Source organism: Triturus cristatus, chromosome 7, assembly GCF_964204655.1.
Source record: "Triturus cristatus chromosome 7, aTriCri1.1, whole genome shotgun sequence".
Taxonomy (NCBI): domain Eukaryota; kingdom Metazoa; phylum Chordata; class Amphibia; order Caudata; family Salamandridae; genus Triturus; species Triturus cristatus.
The window spans coordinates 52,159,090-52,180,084 of record NC_140590.1 but is presented as its reverse complement, the minus strand read 5'-3'; the positions used below and the strand labels follow the sequence as shown (position 1 = coordinate 52,180,084).

Sequence of the window (20,995 nt, the reverse complement as noted above, 5' to 3'; positions counted from 1 at the left end):
TCAATGACCCACCACCAACATTCTACTGTGTTTTCCCATTGTGCATTCTGGTGGTTTTGTTTTTGTATAAAGGCATATAGATGTTTGTGTATATGAGAACCATTTTGCACAAAATTAAATTGATCAATTCGAGATGGAAATTGGCAGAGGTGATATGCTGCTATCATCAATTCTATTGCTTGCATACCTTCCATATTTGGAATGTTGCTGTAAGGGTTGACCACATGGCATATGTCTATAGTTCTTCATTACATTTCCCATTCTGAAGTTAAACTAAATATTTCCTTGCAATAATTTGATATTTTCTTGGACATACCATTGGATAGTCGGAAAAACTATGGACCCCTCTTCTCAGTAGGTTTCACTATCCGAGTGTCATTTTCTTGTAACTCTACTTTTAAATCTTCTAATTTTAAAATGTGTTTTCTACAATGTAAATGACAATTTGTGCATTTTACTCAGAACTACTGAGTCTGTTCTTTGCCCCTCTTCCTGATTGAGAAAGAACCGAACGCAAAGCCTTACCATATAGAGTGAGTGAAAAGCAGAACCTTAATGAATGTATGCTGCAAATATAGCACTTAGGAGGGCATGTGCAAATTGTTACTTACAAGAAGAACCAACCCTTTATCATATGCACTCTTGACTCAGAGAATACCAGCACAGGCTATACGGATGGAGAATATGGACTCAAGAGAAGCACATACAACATTCTAAACCAGCTTGGGAAAGGGCTATTAGTTTCATCCTAAGTCTTCCTTCACCAAACAGCAAAGGTTCCTGCTGGGTAGCACTTAATTGCTTTTGACAGCCAATACTGTAACAATATTTTGTGTTATTCCGAAAACCAAATAGTTTTTCTTAACATTTTAACCACTTTCTATTGTATTGTATGTTGTGGTTCAAAACGATGTCCCTTTTGAATGCTAGTTGTTATCATATTTAACTTTTAATGACCGTGTTGGATGGCAGTCTTTCTTGTGTGCCCTGTTACTACCAGTCTCCTAACCACTAAATAGAGATTGAAAAAGAAAACAGAAGCAGCGCACGAAAGTGAGACTGAGAAAGAGTTTAAAAGAAAATGGAGACAGAACCCAAAAGACAGAAAAATGGAGAAGCAATGTGAAAGGCAGCAAGACATACAGAGAGGGAGATTGTAAGAGAAGGAGAAAGGGAGAGAGATGTGAAGAAATATGAGGCAAAGTGTGTGACAGACGAAAAAGAGTGAAGAAGGAGGATGGAAGGAGGGAGAGAGAGGAGAAAAAAGGTTACAAAAGAGAGAGATGGAGAAACCGAGATAAAGGAACCTTGAGTATGAAGACAGATGGAGAACGAGAGACATAGATACACACAGAGAGAGTGAGAGAAAATGTAAGAGATGGCAAATAGTCTACTCCACTTCTTTCTTGTATATGACCTGAACACCTCATTGCAGTATTGCATTTTGTAATGCAGCCTTGCCATGGCTAAGAAAGGTCTGTAATTTGTTAAAAATACAGACAGTATTTTTTTTAAAAAAGGGCCTCATTTTATCAAAATCTCTGACTCCTAGGGATTTGCACAACTTAACTTCTAAAGAATGATAGGCTGTTTCATAAACTGGAGATGAACATTATCCCGAGCTGTTTGTAGGATCAAATTATTATTTTCGGCCTGAAACAAGTCATTTATGTTATTTATTTGTTGCGTTTTATATAGTGTGAGCTTGACCCGAAGACACCCGAGCGCTTCACAATATTTGCATATAGAAATAGAGGCAAAAATGGCAGTACGTGAGCGAAACATATGAAGGCATTAGTGTCAGTAGCTGGTACATTTCGGGGTACAAACAGCGTATGAATATAGATATTGTTTTAGCAGCGCATAGCAGCAGTGGATATTGGGGTAGACATAAAGACATAATGGCAGGAAGGCATTCGGATTCATAGCTGAAACATTTTTGAGGTACAAACAGCATATATATATATTAGAAACTGTAAAGTTGTTGGTGATCAAGCCTACAGGACAGGCGAAACGCGTCCTACCAGCTGACTGATTACATTTATTTGGCCAGTTCACGGCGTCGTCAATCCTTATTTCTATGAGAAATCTGCAAACATATATATATATATATATTCGCTGAAAAAACCATAGATTTCAGGCACATTATAGTTAGAAATTAGCATTTAAAAAACCTTAGAAATTCACAGAAAAAACCATAGGTTTCAGGGCCGTTATAGTTAGCTGGACATTTCACTCATACAAAACCATTGAAATTCCCCCGTTATAGTTAGTTCAGTTAACTATAACTCGCGCCCCCGCAATGCACTGCTGATGACCTCACATATTACATCACTCATGACATGGTCAGTGACATCACTGATGACATCTCAAAAGACATCCCCCATGGTCCCGCCGGCTCCCCGCCTCCCGTGGGAGCCGGCATTGCTTTTCCACACGGGGAGCTGCTAAGATGCTTCTCCCCGTGTGGAAAAGCAATGTGGTTTGGATTTTGAAAGCGAGAGCAGGTTTCCTGCTCTCACTTTCAAAACCCAAACCAGAGTTTGCAATGACCGGGCGGGAGCCACGAGGCTCCCGCCCTGTCATTGCAAACAGCAGTGTCCTGGGGGTGGGCACCCAGTACACTGCAGGAGCCGGGGGTGGCAGTCCCCAGGGCCATCACTGGCTCCAGGAGGGGGGCCGCGCGGCCCCCCCCAACATTTGCAAAGCCCCGGGGAGTTGGTGGTCCCCGGGGCGTGTGGGGGGCTCAAGCCCCCCCCCACACAGGTAGTTTAAAAAAAAAAAAACATGCAAATATGTAAATAAAGCCCTGGGGGTGGCGGTCCCCAGGGCTTTGGGGTCTTAGAGGCCCCCACCTATTTAAAATAAAAGCCCCGGGAGGTGGCGGTCCCCGGGGCTGCGGGGGGGCTGTGTGCGCCCCGAAAATATTTATAGAAAGCCCTGGGGGGTTGGCCCACCTGGGGGCTAATTAATAACAAAGCGCGGCCTCGCTTCGTTTTTTTTTATTTTCGCGGCCGGATCAGCGGAATCTCCGCGCAACCCGCGATTTAAAAAGAAAAAAAAATGCTTTTATTGGCCCTGGGGGTCCTTGTGGGACCCCCTAAGTAGGCCTAGGGGGTAAGGGTGTTTCTACCCTGCCCCTTTTCTTTTTTTTTTCACGTTTGTTTTACTGATTTCTTGTGTCTCGGTTCTACCGAGGAACAAAATGGCTGCCAACACTTCCTGGTTTGAAGTGTTGACAGCCAATTAGAATGCAGCTCGTAGATCCTCCGTGCCTCTAAATATCGAAACATTTATTTTTGATTTTCTCAGCAACTACTGAACGGATTTACACCATCTTTAAAAAGGTCGCTTTCTGAGCCGAGCAGTAACATTTTGCCAAATTTGGGGTAAATCCGTTCAGTAGTTTCGGCTGGATCCTTGCATAAAGTTTCCTATGGGAAATTGATTTTTTTACTCTTATTTTTTGAATTTCTCAGCAACTACTGAACGGATTGACACCATTTAAAAAAAAGGTCTCTTTCTGATCCAAGGGCTACCTTTTTGCAAAATTTGGTGTAATTCCGTTCAGCATTTCGGGCTGTAGTCGTGTCTAAAGTTGTTTTTGTATCTGAGAGCCTTTCCTTGGATATGAAGGATTCCTGAAGTAAATCTGGTGCATTGCATAGGGTTGGGTGTGTGTTCTACTACTCTCCATGACCGGGGTTCTTGATGTAAATCTGGTGCATTGCATAGGGTAGGGTGTGTGTTCTACCACTCACCATGACTGGGGTTCTTGATGTAAATCTGGTGCATTGCATAGGGTAGGGTGTGTGTTCTACCACTCACCGTGACTGGGGATCCTGATGTAAATCTGGTACATTGCATAGGGTAGGGTGTGTGTTCTACCACTCACCGTGACTGGGGATCCTGATGTAAATCTGGTACATTGTATAGGTTTGGGTGTGTGTTTTACCACTCTCCGTGACTGGGGTTCTTAATGTAAATCTGGTGCATTGCATAGGGTGTGTGTTCTACCACTCACCATGACTGGGATTCCTGATGTAAATCTGGTAAATTGCATAGCGTTGGGTGTGTGTTCTACCACTCTCCGTGACTGGGGTTCCTGATGTAAATCTGGTACATTGCATAGGGTTGGGTGTGTGTTCTACCACTCTCCGTGACTGGGGTTAATAATGTAAATCTGGGCCATTGCATAGGGATGGATGTTTGTTCTACCACTCACCGTGACTGGTGTCATGGTAACTCTAGTGTTGACGTTTAGAATGGCTGAATGGTTACTCTACGTTGGAGTGTTGGATTTTAATCTGGGGTTAGTTGGATGGTGGTGTATGGCTTTGGGCTGCCACAACCCCTTTCTCCAAAAAATAAACTCCATTACACCAACAGAAGATGTCTGCCTGATTTGTTGTCACTACAATTTAGGCAAGCACAAGTATGAGGAAAGGAGATGTTGTTTCTCAATACGTGGGAAGGGGTTAGTTCTCATTTTTCTCCTTCCATTTGGTTAATTTGTTTTTTTCTTCTCTCTTCTAAATGATTGGCTTTCATTGTCTTGTTCTATATAGTGCTGGGATATCCCTTAGGGGATGAGTGTGTGCTTTATGCAAACACCATTAATATAACAACGGTTAGGAAATTCATACAGAATGTGGTTATGGTTACACAAAGGCAAATACTTAATTAGTATGTAGGATGTAATGTGGTGAGGTCACGTAGGAACGTATGAATGTAGTGTGCCTTCCTGGTTTTCCATGAATATAAAGAACGCACCAAAAACATGCTGTTTCACTTTTTGCTTACACACCATATGTGATCATTAGCTATGGCGCAAGTCTATTGTCAGTGTTCATTAAACACATAGACATGAATGTTTGAATATAGTCTCTCATTTCTGTTTTCTATTGCCTAGCTTTCGGCTTTTACCCACATACTAAATGTGATTACCTGTTAACACACTAGTTTTTTGTTGCTAGTTTTTTAGGACGAGCTAGACAACGCAGCTGTCTCTTCGAGGCATGCTGTAATTGGTCTGTGGGCATCAAGTCCATCCCCTTTCTTGACATTGCTTTTCATTTGCTTATGTCATTGTCCTTCAAAAATACCTGCTTGCTAGTGGCCGGTTCTACATCTTCACCCCTCCTTTCTCTCTTCTGTTCCTCCCACAGAGCAGGGACTTAGTAGTGTCTCATTCTGCTATGGTTCGTTATCTGTTTTTGGAGGGACTATTTTTTCCTTGGTTTCCTGATCTGTTACTCTTTGCCTGTGTTTAGCTTCAGCACCTTAGCTGCTTACATTCAAATATAGTATTCTTCCTCCTACCCCCTGTTAATACTACAGTTGGGTTACTGCTGCCTTTTTACTGCTGCCTCTCCCACCATGGCTCCCAATCCATTGGTTGTATTTTTTTATTAGGCTTTTTGCATTTTTCGATCTCCACCGACAGTTGATCTTATTCTAGTAGGAGATTTGCTTGTTTGGGCTTCCTTTTGAGGGGGTTTGGGCTTGTTTTTTAGGTATCACCTGCAAAGGTTTACATCCCGCCCTCTCTTTTTGGTAGCTTTTCATTGGTTCCTTTGTGGGCCACTTACTTTCCCTCCAGTTCTATTGGCTGTAGTATATTTTCTTGCATTAACCAATGTTTGTTTAATTTATCTTTAATTGACATTAACCCGTCTCGCTGCTTTTTAATGTACATTTGTATAATGATATAGTGTGAGCACGGGGTGAATACGTGATTTGACCAGATTCCCAGGCTGTTGAGTAGCCACTGAGGTCCGAACACTGAATTGCAGGTCATGAGTCGGCAGCTGTGAGGCAGCCCTCATGGGAAGAGGGGGGCGGGTAGAGGGGGGGGCACTATGCGGACTTATTTCCATCAGTGTTGGTCTCCTCTGCTCTCAAAGATCCCATTTGCTTACATTCCAGGATCGGAGCGCTAACTGCTCCGTCACTAAGCAGTGCTGACTGCTCGCTGCACCATCATTGTAGAAAAAACTGTATTTAATTCTAAAGGGCACCACTACTGCAGTAATAACACTTGAGTTGTAAAGCCAGCGTCACTGCTTCTTGAACTATCCCAGCAGCCTGTGTTAAAGACAAGCTATTGAGAAAAGGATCTGCTGCTTAGGCAACCAAAGTGACCATAAGCCTTATAGCTCGCGTGCGTCCCTCGAAAGCTTGCCATCTATACCATAAGGGCACCGTTATGCTACTTTTTTTTTAACTGAAAACCATAATTTGTCAGCATGTTTCCTTACCCACAGCCTGATTTACAGTTGAAAACACCCAGTGAAAGTGTCTTTTGACCAGCATTCCCTACATTTGTGTGATTTGTGTTGTCCCTCACGTTGCAAGAATTTTTTTATGGTGGTAGTGGGCACCTAGTCAAATCAGTAAGCCTCAACACGATCCCAATTCTAACCCCTTCCCCTTTATGTTCTCTTGCTTTTCTTCTCAGTTCAGATTGTTTTAAACATGCCGGTCTCAAGCATCATTGTGTCATTAAAGCTATGCCAGCGCGTTCCCGGATACCTGATTTATCGTGACTGGCAGCTGTTGAATGCAGGGTTCAGGCGGCGAGGTGAATGACCTGCAGATGGTGTTAACATCAGATTTCAGTTGACATTGCTACACTAATCCACTCGTTGCTGCATTAGTATAATCCAACTGGGCACTGGGCATAGTCACCCCTCGTCGTTGTGTGACACATGCAAGCCTTTCAAGTGTTTGTTTAAAACTGTAGTTACACGTTGGTGACACTGACACAGAGAATGTAGGTAACACGAAACACGTGTGGGGTATGCACTAGTGGACATGTTTATGCTTGTGAACTGGCACCGTTTTTAGATTTCTTATAATATAAATACGAGTTGTCTAATTCTCAAGCGTCAAAACGAGTACGATTCAGAAGTCGCCATTTGTTTTGATTTGGGGAGCTTGTTGGCACTTACTGATTTACCAAGGTTCCCACCCCACCATCGACAGCAGATTACAAGCTTGCTGGAGTATTGATTTTCACAGTTCAAATTTCAAGTTTTTTGCACTTTTCATAGGAGTTAAGGGCATTTGATGGAAATTATTACAGAACCTCGTATAAGGAATAAAATACCCCTTGATAGTTGAAAGGCTATTGCATGTGTCATGTTATACTAATCGGATTTGTAAAGCGTGACTCAAAGGGTAGCCAGGCATTGGAGCCTCACAGTTCATGAGCCTCAGAGTTCATGACATAATAGAGAACGTATATTTTCTGCCTTGTCCCTCTGTTTCACCACAGTCTACTCATTGCCTTGCAATGTCTTCAACTTAGACTGGAGTGCATTTTATGTTTGCGTAACATATTGCAGCCCATGGTATGTCGCTGTTTAGTAATGCCTTCCCAGTGCTGCTGACCAAGGGGTGCACACCTTAGCAACACCTCACATTATTGATGGCTGGGAAGTAAGCGGTTTTGCTATCCCTACATTGAGTAAGTAATGCTTTTAAAGGCGTGATCGTTTTATGGGGTACCAACGTTTACTGTAGAAAGCATAAAGTCTTTTGTGCTTAATTTTGAAAGACTATTTGTATTGTATATTGTTTTACTACAGCAGACAGCCGAAACAAGAAGGACGGTCACCCAGGCCCTCGTCAGCAGTATACTGGACTACGGAAACGCACTCTACGCAGGAGCCCCGGCCAAACTCCTGGAACAGCTCCAACGCATCCAGAACGCCTCCGCACGCCTGATCCTCGACATCCCTCGCCGCAGCCACATCACACCCCACCTGAGAGACCTACACTGGCTCCCCGTCAACAAGGGGATAACAATGAAATGAAATGAAATGAAATGAAAAAGGATTTCTAAAGCGCATGGCTGCCCTCGAGCGTCCCAGTGCTAAACAATACACAAAGCCACTACCCCAGGACACCAAGAGGAACCTACAGAGGGAAAAGGTAAGTCTTCAATCCTTTACGGAATTTTGCCAAATTTGGTTCTTTACGCAGGGCCAGCGGTAAGGCATTCCATAATTGACCCGCATTAATTGAAAACCGGCGGCCACCCGTTTTCACCTTATTTGCCCTGGGTATCATTACCAAGTTCCCATCATCAGAGCGAAGGGCTCGCGCAGGTTTATAGGAGCGGACCAAATCTCTTAGAATGGGGGGACCCGATCCTTGCAAAGCTTTAAACACTATACAGAGGGATTTGAATTTAATGCGCGCTCGAATTGGTAGCCAATGCAAGGCCTTCAAGGCAGGCCGAGCCGAAGATCTTTTGGCAGTACCAGTGAGCATACGCGCAGCTGCATTCTTCGCTCTTTGGAGCACATTCAATGTGGATTCAGGTGCCGCAAGAAAAAGGGCATTACTGTAGTCAAGCCTCGAGAGCACCAATCCCTGCACCAATAGTTTCCTGGAATTATCAGAGAGAAGCGACAAGATTTTCCGTGCTGAACGGAGCAGTCCGTAGCACGTCGCCGCCACTCGTTTGGCTTGAGTAGTCATAGACAGCTCAGGTTCCAGCCATACCCCGAGACTTTTTATGGCCTCCTTAGGGGCTGGGGGGACACCCAAACTGGCCGGCCACATACATTTGGGCAGTGACGTGCACAGATTGCCAAGGAGCATCAGCTCCGTTTTGGTCCCATTCAATTTTAGCCGGGAATCCGACATCCATGCCATGATGTTGGTAAGGCATGCGGCAAACTTCACCCCCTGGCTTTCAGACAGGGACAGAGAGACAATCAATTGAGTGTCGTCCGCGTAGGTTGCGATTTTCACCCCAAAGGGTGCAACCACCTCCTCCAGTGGGGCCATATAGACGTTAAAGAGCGTAGGGCTCAGTGAAGAGCCCTGCGGGACTCCACACTGAAGGGGGGTAGGCAAAGATCTAAAATTGCCATCGCAAACCTGATAGGAACGACCACTCAAATATGACTTAAACCATTGAAGGGCCGACCCTCCAACTCCAATCTCCCCCAGACGGTGGATCAGAATATTATGGTCCACCGTGTCAAATGCAGCGCTTAGATCCAGGAGGACCATCGCCGCGGATCCTCCCGAATCTAAGATGCATCTGCCTTCCTCAACCATTGATATCAAAGCCGAGTCGGTTCCCTGGCCTGGACGGAAGCCAGTCTGCGTCCGACCTAGCAAGTTATTAGCTTCCAGGAAGCATGAGAGCTGGCGATTGACATACTTCTCAGCGATCTTATTCAGGCCAGGCAGAAGCGAGATGGGATGGTAATTTGCCAGATCAGTAGGGTCAAGGTCAGGCTTTTTCAAGAGTGCCTTGACAGTGGCCTGCTTCCAGCTAGGTGGAACTATGCCATGGGTGAAAGAGGCATTCAGAAGGTCAGTTGCAGGATCGGCAATGAGATCCACAAATTGTTTGAGGATCCGGATGGGCATGGGGTCCGATGGGGAACCACTCTTCAGAGCTGAGAGCTCCTCACAGAAATCCTCCCTTGAAATGGGAGAGATTATATCTAGCCCCTTCTCAGCTGAGACCACCTCAAGGGCTGCTATGCCCATCTTTCCCGAACTAGGGGGAAGGCTGGCTAAGATGTTCCGTATTTTGGTGTCAAAAAACTGAGCCAGCTGATTGCATTTGTTAGAATTCACCACCTGAGTGGTCGAAGGAGTGGGAACCGTGAGAAGTTCTTTAAGAATCTTATAGGTTTCCCTTGAAGAATTGCCTGCCTTGCTTATTCTATCCTCAAGATGGGCGGCCTTAGTTGATTTACGGGCCGCCTTGTAGGATCTTATGGCTTCACGATAATTGTCTTTGCTATTAGCGGCCCAGTTCTTCCGCCATTCCCGTTCAAGCCTTTTGCAATTCTTTCTCATCCTCCCCAGCTCTGGGGTATACCAAGACGACTTGTGGCTGTTACTTTTATTTGTGATCTTTTTGAAAGGCAAAACAGCATCTAAAGCTTGGCAAAGCCAGTCATGGAAAGCAATGTCAGCTTCCACAGGACCACGTCCAGGGGAGGGAGTAGACTCAGCAAGGGTACGTGAGAGATTGTCAATAGAGAGTTGAGACCAAATTCTCTTATAAATAGGAGGTGTCTTCTGGTGCGAAGAGAGAAAAGGGTCCAAGCTGACATTCAACTCCCCTGACACCAGGAAATGATCCGACCAAGGCAGGGGGCGGGGGGAACTTGTTCGAAGGTGCGCGATGTTCGAGAACACACAATCCAGCAAGTGACCCTTCACATGCGTAGGTTCCAGGTTGTGTAAATTAAGGTTAGCTGTCCTAAGTTCAGATCTCAGGTCAGTTACATTTTTGTCTTCCTGCAGGTCAAAATGAAGGTTAAAGTCCCCCAGTAGCACAAAATTAGGGGAAGATGCCGCTAGGACGGGGACATGGTCCAAGATAGAGCTGGAGAACTGTTTAATCGTCCCCGGGGGGCGATAAACTAACAGTCCTGATAGAGAGTAATTAGGAGAAAGCTGTATCCGAAAATGACCACTTTCAGCGTCCAGAATAGGACCCCTGACTACTCTGCACGTAAACTTGTCCCTGTAAATGATGGCTAAACCACCTCCTTTTCCTTGCGGTCTATGGAGGCACTGGATCAGATAGCCAGGAGGAAGAGTGTTAACTAAGTCAAAGTCTGAAGAAGCTGACGTCCAAGTTTCGGTCAGATACAGGATATCTAAGTTAGTGTCTTGAATCAGCTCGGAGATTTGTATGGAGTGCTTCGGTAAGGACCTACAATTAAGTAGTCCTAACTTAAGGGGCTCCTTAGTAAGGGTTTTGTTACCTCCAGCCTGGTTCCTAAAGGGGCAATACTCACAAGATGTAAAGGGAACATCAGTTCTGACTCCATGTAAGCAGTAGCGTGAGTCAGAAGGCTTTAACAGGAGTAAGTCTACTTTCGAGTATTTAGGGGGATTACCTGCCACAACCGGCAGGGTCCCTGGTCCTAGGTCCATCCTGGCCCGGACGGGTCCAGACGGGCTTGCCTCTGGCGCGCCCGCTGCGCCCGCCCGCTGCACGGACGGGGGTTCGCCGCCATTTATAAAGCGCGAGGGGCAGGAAACGCTCTCGCACTAGACCGCCAACCGAGCAAACACCTCACCAAAGATGGCGGATGCGTCCGGTCACGCTAGTCGGCAGCCGAGCACAACCCCAGAGCCCTAAAACGGCTCAAAGATGCCCCCCAGTGCCTCCAAGCAGTGAAGCAGCAAACACAGTGCAAAAATACAATTTAAAAGAGCAAATAGCAATTCAGTTAAAAACGATCCCAAATGTTTTAAAAAAAATAAATTTCAACTCTCTAATGCATTCAGATGTCCAGCATAACTCCCGGTGTGTGCGAGGGAGCAGCCAGTGTATAGATCGAGGCCAAAGAAGTCTGGGCAATTTATAGCGTGAGGGGCAGGAAACGCCCTCGCACTAGACCGCCAACCGAGCAAACACCTCACCAAAGATGGCGGATGCGTCCGGTCCCGCTAGTCGGCAGCCAAGCACAACCCCAGAGCCCTAAAACGGCTCAAAGATGCCCCCCAGTGCCTCCAAGCAGTGAAGCAGCAAACACAGTGCAAAAATACAATTTAAAAGAACAAATAGCAATTCAGTTAAAAACGATCCCGAATGTTTTAAAAAAAAAATAATAATTTCAACTCTCTAATGCATTCAGATGTCCAGCATAACTCCCGGTGTGTGCGAGGGAGCAGCAGCGAGGAGTTTGTAACCTTCAAACTCCTCACCCATGCACACAAGGCCCTCCACGACACCGGACCAGCGTACCACAACAGCCGACTCAGCCTCTACACCCTCACCCGCCAAATCCGCTCCGCAGGCCATGCCCACGCCACCAACCCCCGCATCTGAAAAGTGACCGCCGGCGGCAGATCATTCTCCCACCTCGCCCCCAAGACATTGAACACCCTCCCCATCCGCCTGCAGCAGACCGAAGACCTTTTGACCTTCAGAAGACTTCTCAAGACCTGGCTCTTCGAACAGTAGCGGCTTCGCCCCCCGTGCCTTGAAACCCTCGCGGGTATGTAGTGCGCTTTATAAATGCCATGAATGATTGATTGATTGATTTTATTGACATGTGATACTGCGTATTCCGCCTTCGTTTTCATTGAGTACAGTCTTGTCTTCAGATTTGAGCCTTTTATCAGGGCATTTGTGATTTTGGGATGGGTGTCTCTAGGCATCACCCAAAGTGCTACTTGCCGCTTCAAGGGACATCTTGGTTGTTTTGTCCCTTGGCCCAGCCAATTTGTCTGTTATTTTGTATTGAGTGTGTGCAGACTGTCTTGGACCTTGTGAGCCAGTGTGCTTCTGGTGAGGGTTCATGTCTGTTAATTATTTATTAATGAGATATTCACAATAGTGCCAGAATCTTCAGGGAATTCTGACCACACAATCTCGTGAGTTTTGCTAAACTCATATTTTTTTTAGCATTGTTTTTCACATAAATACGGTAAAATACACACTAGTGAGACTGGCGGTGTATGCACTGGTGAGACTGGCAGTGTATGCACTAGTGAGACTGGCGGTGTATGCACTAGTGAGACTGGTGGTGTATGCACGTAGGCGGTGTATGCACTGGTGAGACTGGCAGTGTATATACTAGTGAGACTGGCGGTGTATGCACTAGTGAGACTGGCGGTGTATGCACTAGTGAGACTGGCGGTGTATGCACTAGTGAGACTGGCGGTGTATGCACTAGTGAGACTGGCGGGTGTATGCACACAAAGTGAGATGCTTCACTAGTAGAGTCAACAATTTCATCATTTGTATGGCACAGGTGAATGCTCGAAGGCAGAGTTAAAGCTGCATAAAAACAGGCGTCAATCCTAAACGTGGAATTATGAGATGTGTGCACAGTCTTGCAAGTCTCAATAAACGGGCAGTGTTGCAGAGTTACCTGGCACTGGGTTTCTGTAGGAATCTGCATCTTATTGTCTTCTTTAGTTTGTGAAGATCATTCTTTCACAAAATCCCTTTAGAGCTTACACATTCCATTCCAGCCCTAGTATTTCCTTGATACATCACTTTAGAAGAGATCCCTCTAGTCATTGGATGATGTTGCTGCATTGCATGTTGAGGGCTGTTTAACTGCTTCACTTTGCAGATTAGTTTGATGAAGCAGAGTCCATTGCAAAGAACTCAATGCTAAAACTAAATTCGAGAGTGCTCATTATCAGTGTAAGAATACTACTTTCATGAGCTTGCTAATTTATTGGAAGGGATTTTTTTGCCGCTCATAAAAGTGCAAGTTGGGTGGTAGGATGTATCTCATCACACACGGTGACAACCTTTGTCTGGCTTCTGTAGTGAGAGCAGTACTATGCATACATATTAGTGGAGGGAACCAGGAAACACGATGAGAACCATTGGTTGTGTGTGAAAGAATGCATGTGTGTTACAGCTGCTTTGAGTTTGTGTAGAAACTAGTTTTTGAGGATTTGCAAAAGTGAACATGTTGACAGGCTGGTGTCGTGCAGGACAGAGAGGTACCCAGCACGCTTCTTAAAGCATGTACGCTTGCTTTGCTGAGGTATTACTCGCACTGTAATGGTTGGCAGAGACCAAAAGATTTGATGATATGTAGAATCAGAAGACCTTTACGCCTTTCCCCAGGGATAGCCAAGGAATGGTGCTTGTAATGGTTTAATATGATTGAATTTATGATCTGAGAACAGTTTATCTGCCCAGAGGAGAACTCTTTAGGGGTGAGATATAATAGATGAGGGCAGCATAGCAAGCTGTGCCTTGCCCGGTCCTCGTGTGAATGGACCAAGACATTTTTCTCCCCTGTGCCAAGCGGGTAAACTCCTTGGTGTTGTGAGTCGAAGGATTAACCTTCGGTGAGTGAACTTGAGAGAAAGTGGTTTCTAGATCCAGGTCACATTTATTCTGCATGCTTAATGGAATATGTTTAATCACTAGGATTAGGATAACTGACATCCAAGATTTCTTCTTTCAAATGGAGAGTTCATTTTTGAATGTTTGTATTCTTCTGAAGTTGCTTCCATGCCACTCTTCCTGTGGCACCTTGCTGCATGAGAAAGCCCCCAGAACAGGTGTTGCTTTCATCCAAGAATTCTCTAGACTTGGAAGGAGGTAAGGCTAGTTAGAGATGCTTCACCTACAGCACTCTTGCTTCTTCTGCTCTCTAGTTTTGTAATTTATAAAGAGAGGTGTCTGGATTGAGCTGTGGGAAGGATCTTTCTACAGCTTCTAAAAGTATAGAGGGACTGTGGGGGGGGAGGCTGGTGTGCCAGATGATAACCACCTGCTCGAGACCTCAATCAACCCTTAGAGCATCTGCTCACTTCTAGGGAGATTTCTTTACAGCAAAACAAGTTCAACAAAGCAGACTTGATTGTGACCCTCTCATGGCTCACAAAGTGCACCAAGAGACTGTACTTCTCACTTCATCAATGGTTAGCTCTAACTATCTGGCAGATGATACAAAAGAACGTTAGATTCCCATTATTATTATATTTTTGCTGACGGCGTTCTTCATTGTTTTATTTTTCTAAGTGGAGTTTTCTCAGTTTTGTATGAGTTTAGCATCAAGACGTGGGCTGTCTCACAGGTTTCCATATTTGTTGGGCAGTCTATTGACATCTTCAAGATAAATCGCCTTGTGATGCATCTGGCCATCAGTCGCCTATTGAGGGATGGCGACTCAGCACTGTGCTGAGGTTAGGATTCTCTGTGGCTCACGTCACCAGGAGGACTGAACCAGTTGAGATTAAATCCTGCATGAATCCCTCAACCTGTCGATAAGGATCTCAAGTCGCAAACAATTATATTCTCTTCACAATAAAATTCACAACCATTTTTTCCTGTTATAATTTCATGTGCAATTAAAATCTTTCTACCAATCCTCAATGCATGTATTGTTTTACACAGAAATGTTATACACCTGCATAAAGCGTGGATCAGAAGAAACTATTTAGCTTGCTGGGTGTCCATGTGCATATACTTACATGCACGGTGAAGGTGAACACGAAGATCAGAGTGGTTTGCTCAGTTACAAAGAGTGCATCATCTTATGACCAGACACCCACAGTCCACAGCAATAGTGTCCTCTGTATAAATATGTCCTCAAACTAACACGTACATACCTATACGTTTCATCACCTAAACTCCCTTAGGAACACTGGTGTATTTTCTGTATGTGAATGTAATACCCCCACTCCTTCATTGACAAAGGCACATTGGATTCATAAAATATAAATCAGCTGACCCTCTGTCCTTGGGTAAGGAGAAGTGGTGGGTGGGCGTGCTCTCATGGTCTCCAGAAAAAGCAAGCTTTACCACTGAACCCGGAGCTGGTTTGTATGGATTGACAAAGTGTGAGTCCAGACTATGAAGTGACTAACCTGCAGCAGATGGTACTGGCAAGGGAGCCGGGTCTGATGGAAACATCTGAGATAGTTCTCGTGCTTCATGCACGCTTCCATTGGCTCAGCAGGTGTCCCGTACTCTTCCCGCCTCTCTCATATGGTTAACTTCAGGTTTTCAAGCAGAGTTTCTTTCTCTTACCTTTTCAAGGTTTCCCACCCTCATACGCACGCTGCCCTTCTCTTCTCAGGGTGTCGTCTGCATATACAGGTGCTCCCGCTGTGTGCCTCTGTAGCCTGTTCTCCCTTTCTTTCTCTCTTTCTCACATGCTTTCTGCTCCTCTGTCTCAAGTTTATTCACCACTTCGTTCAAAAACTACCTATCTTATCTCTGTCTTCCTTTCTATCTATTCTGGGCAGCTCTCACCCCATCTATTCACCCTACCACATAATCCCCCTACACAAATGCACTATACACCACACAATTCCACCCCACACAATTCCTCAATGAACAATTCCAATACAACCCACATAATTCTACTACACAACAGATACATCCACTACACTCCAAACCAAAATGCTAAAATAAAAGACATTGTCATTTACAAGGCCAATAGCTCTAACTCTCACAAATGCGAGACCTATTGCATTGCAAATGCTTCTCTGTTCTTGCAACTGAACTTTTTTGTTACTTGTTTTTCTGTTCTTGGATCGGAAGTTTTGCAGGAGGCTGCGAAGCGCCTGGTGGTTCACCCGGGGTACAGTCCCTGGGTAGAAGCTGCACCAGCGAGTATGGTGGGGCTTTCAGTAGTAATATTCGGGTGATGAAGGATCTTTAATTATGATAATATGAAGTAGCCTTTAGTAAGACATTGTCTGTAAGACACTATCAACTGTTTGCTTCACACGCAGTACGTTTGTTGGCTCGAAGGTTGCGTGGTTCGATGTGGTGCACAGGCCAGTATGGTTTAGTTTAGTTTATTTAGTTTGTTCCAAAATGGGTCATACTAGCTGGATCTACTGTACGTTGCATAACAGACATTTTAAGATGGCGGACTTATTTTGCATACGTGTTCATGGTATTCAAGAGATGGAATGAGCTAAAAATATGGTGTTCACATATACTGGATGTGGTTACTGCAACGTGCTAGTCTTTCATCAGTGTTTTCTAAGGGATTGGGATAAACAAGTTTAATATGGCAAACTGTACCCTGGCCAAGTTTGTCTTGCATGCAGTGCAGCTGCCTGTTAGAGGGATGCGCGGTACAATACACTGCACACTTGAAGCTTTACACATTCCGTAACCATTGTACATGGGAAAATGCTTGATGATCATGTAAGACTCGATCCGCTTACAAAATAACTTAGGATATTCAGCGTTGGTTTTGATATTCGCCCGTGCGATTTACAAGATATACAAGTGCGCATTATATTACACATTGAACTACAATATTTGGATAAACCTACATGATGTATGGAGAATTAGTTACTACAGTAGCTATGTTGACACAGATTATTTTTGTACTGGATATATTTGGATTTGTTAGAACTCAACTGATATAGGAATAATATGCATTATATTAGAATATAGATCCTTACTATATAGGCCTGTTTACATATGATTGTCAACAGGAACTGGGAGTGGACCAGACATTTCAATCCTGCTGGCAGATTGATGGGGATAAGTAAATTATAGTCTACAAAAGTGTCTACTAGTTATTTAAGGAAGCTACGTTAACTTGCAACTTTCCCTCACATCTTGTAGCAACAAGGGACGTGTTTCGATAATGTTCATATATTCAAGAAGAGGACCACACGCCTGATAAATAATTGATTAGAGGTTTGGTGGAAATATATTTTATATAAGGATTACAGTCCTATTTAATATATTAATATATCTAATTTTATACATTCTAATCAAAACAAGGTGCACTCTCCATTAGATGAAATTACTGCGACTAAGACGATTGTAAATTTTAGGAAACAAACAAAAATAATGTAGGACAACAATACTAGCAAGATTTATCAATCATATTTAAATGTAATAATTTTATTCATGACTGTCTGGCTTTACAAGTGCTCATTTGTACATAATGATTACAGAAAAGACTGTATAGCTGCCCACAAGGGGACAGGAGCAATTATGTATAAATCTCTATTATGCAAAACAAAGTAAAATAAAAGATGTTATTGTTTATGATTTGTAGATCCACTGAATATTATTGAACATCAATATAATATGATAGTTAAGAACAACTCTTTTGGCCTAATCAATATGATTAACATGGGATACACGTCACGTGGTAATTGATGTATGTGGGACAATTGGATTTGATGTATTGGGGCTCTTTGTTCTGCTTCTGAATTAACTGTACAACAGATAAAATATGGTACTGTTTGGTGAGAGAGAATATTATATGATATATTGTAATGAAGTAGGTGCTGCTATGTGTATAATAATACATCTTCAGAATTGAGGACTTGTGGCAGGATAATGTGTGGGCAGCTGGATGTTTCTATCGCTGAAGAGTGGGGTGCAAATTCAATTTTAGAACGGGGTCACTGAATAGTGGGACCTAGAGTGCACAGGTGGTTTTGCACCTGGCCCCACCCTCTTTGTGACTTACCTCCAGGGTGTCTGCGTAGAATGAGTTTGCGGATCTCGTCATAAATGAAGATGAGGAAACTGTAAGGAAAGGCACAAAACCACCAACTGGGTCTGTACAGGAAGAGAGAAGAACAGGACATTGGATGTTGTAAACATGCGTCATCAAAAAAACATCACTCATAACCTTCTAACTGAACAGTGATAGTGAGGTGCTTCAGAAGGTGGCTTTAGCTCAGACAGACTCAGGTGAGGCTATCATCAGCCCACTAATGGCTAAGAGCTAGCAGGAGCCCATATGACTACAAGGAGGTCTCTGGACCAAAACCGATTTTACAAAGGGCAGATAGATGGGCAAAGGGAAGTGGTGCCCATACAGAGTCGAAGCTGGGCCAGATGGGCAAAAGGAAGTGGTGCCCATCCTGAGTCGAAGCAGGGCCAGATGGGCAAAGGGAAGTGGTGTCCATCCTGAGTCGAAGCAGGGCCAGCTGGGCAAAGGGAAGTGGTGTCCATACTGAGTCCAAGCAGGGCACAGGGAAGTAGTGCCCATCCCGAGTCAAAGCAGGGCCAGATGGGCAAAGGGAAGTGGTGCCCATCCTGAGCCGAAGCAGGGTCAGATGGGCAAAGGGAAGTGGTGCCCATACTGACTCGAAGCTGGGCCAGATGAGCAAAGGGAAGTGGTACCCACCCTGAACCGATGCAGGGCCAGATGGGCAAAGGGAAGTGGTACCCATCCTGAGTCAAAGCAGGGCCAGCTGGGCAAACGAAAGTGGTGCACATCCTGAGTCGAAGCAGGGCCAGCTGGGCAAAGGGAAGTGGTGCCCATACTGACTCGAAGCTGGGCCAGATGGGCAGAGGGAAGTGGTGCCCCTACTGAGTCGAAGCAGGGCAAAGGGAAGTGGTGCCCATCCTGAGTCAAAGCAGGGCCAGATGGGCAAAGGGAAGTGGTGCCCATCCTGAGTCGAAGCAGGGCCAAATGGGCAATGGGGAGTGGTGCCCATCCTGAGTCGAAGCAGGGCCAGATGGGCAATGGGGAGTGATGCCCATCCTGAGTCGAAGCAGGGCCAGAGGGGCAATGGGGAGTGGTGCCCATCCTGAGTCGAAGCAGGGCCAGATGGGCAAAGGGAAGTGGTGACCATCCTGTGTCGAAGCAGGGCCAGAGGGGCAATGGGGAGTGGTGCCCATCCTGAGTCGAAGCAGGGCCAGATGGGCAATGGGGAGTGGTGCCCATTCTGAGTCGAAGCAGGGCCAGAGGGGCAATGGGGAGTGGTGCCCATCCTGAGTCGAAGCAGGGCCAGAGGGGCAATGAGGAGTGGTGCCCATCCTGAGTTGAAGCAGGGCTAGATGGGCAATGGGGAGTGGTGCCCATCCTGAGTTGAAGCAGGGCTAGATGGGCAATGGGGAGTGGTGCCCATCCTGAGTCAAAGCCAATGGTGAATACTGCATGTCATCGCCTCAATACTCACTTGAGAGGGTACATGCGGAGGGCCACGTCCATGCCAGGGCAGTATGACAGGAAGGCTGCAAGGGCCGTCTCCTCAAACAGGCCGAAGATCAAGATCCTGTTCCTGGGGGACAAGAAAAGCAGGGGCCGAGTCAGAAAGGGACGAGCAACATGTTCAAACCGTGCTGTGACCGTGAGTCCATTCAAATGCTGTGTTACAAATGCGGAGTCCAGTTGTACGGTGTTTTTTAAAACATTTCTGTCTGTATTTACCCAGGTTTCTTTTTTGCCATCTTATTGCTATTTATCCATATTTATTTTGTGTTTTGAGAATGAATGAAGTCATAAAATAGTATATTTCCACATTTATTTAATTGATAAACAGGCACTTATACTTTGGTGCCTGTCACATTTTAGAAAATTAAGCAGCCAAATATAAAACACTCCACCCACAGGTCAATATTAGCATATTATACAAATATATGTTAACATATACATGCTGCCTATCTGCTCAGCCATGGGCCTCGAATTCATACATTTTCCGTATTTTTCCAATTTTAAATATAAATACAGACAGGAAACGCATTGTTTTCCGTCTGTAATTCTCTGTAAAAGCAGTAAAAACGGAAAACTGGGAGCCTTAATGACAAATGGCACACCACACCTCTTGCTTTCAAATAGCAATGCTTCTTATGTAGCACTCAGAACACTTGTTTATGACCATCTTTTGTTTAACATTTTCTATTCTGTGGTATAGATAATCCACCTTTTAACCTTGTCCCCACTGTTTTGTTTTATTGTCTTTTTTTATTCTGGATGTATGATATTTCACTCTGGAAAGGCCATGATCTGCTGATTTAAACCCTGTTCCATGTGTGATGGCCTAACAATGTAAATTGTTTTAGTGCTCTATTAGCTATACTTTTGTGATGTAAATTGAGAGAGATGTTTTCCCCACTGACATTTGAAAAAGATAATATGGTTGAAAGACCAACATGTGGCTTTAACCCTGTTTTTCTAACTGTAAACAAAAAATATTTTTTATTTAGTTTTCTGTTAAACAAGACATGTTACAAAACAGCACGCCCATCAACAAAGCTTTGTGGGGCAGTGCATACAATTCCTAGTGTTACAAAGTTCCAGTACAGCATAATTTGCCATGGGTTACCTCCTGTGGATGTAAGGCTCCTCGGTCTGCGGTTGTATCCTGCAGGGACATTGTGTGATGGACGGCTCTTCTCCTTCTCTACTCCTATCTATATTGTAATGTTTGAGCCAGGAACCCCATACTTTACAGAACTTCTTGGGACACCCTCTTCCCTTATGTGTAACTTTCTCAGCGGCCATGTAGAGGTTCATTCCAAATTTCAATTCTTTGAGGGTAGGCGGCTCGGGGGCTCCCCAGTGTCTGGCTACATCTCGTTTCGCTACCACCATACCCAGGTTGCTAAAAAGGAGTTTACTCCTGGGCATGTCAACCTCTGTCGGTATCCTGAATAGGACACATTTAGGGTCCACTGGCAGGTTGATACCCAGTATCTTATTTAGTTCCTCCTCGGTAGTGTTCCAGTATGAGCTGATCTCTGGGCAGGACCATTTTGTGCGTATAAGTGTCCCTACCTCGTCTCCATATTTCAGGT

The 20,995-nt window shown here is 44.7% G+C and overlaps 1 protein-coding gene across 1 annotated transcript in view; it reads right to left on the bottom strand.

The window, feature by feature from the left end:
• The window catches only part of ATP1A3 (ATPase Na+/K+ transporting subunit alpha 3), a 410,340-nt gene that overhangs the window by 4,969 nt on the left and 384,376 nt on the right, over positions 1–20,995 (bottom strand). The window contains 2 exon segments of the mRNA XM_085615596.1: positions 17,934–18,025; positions 19,378–19,479. Of these exon segments, the coding sequence (XP_085471722.1) occupies positions 17,934–18,025; positions 19,378–19,479 (194 nt within the window).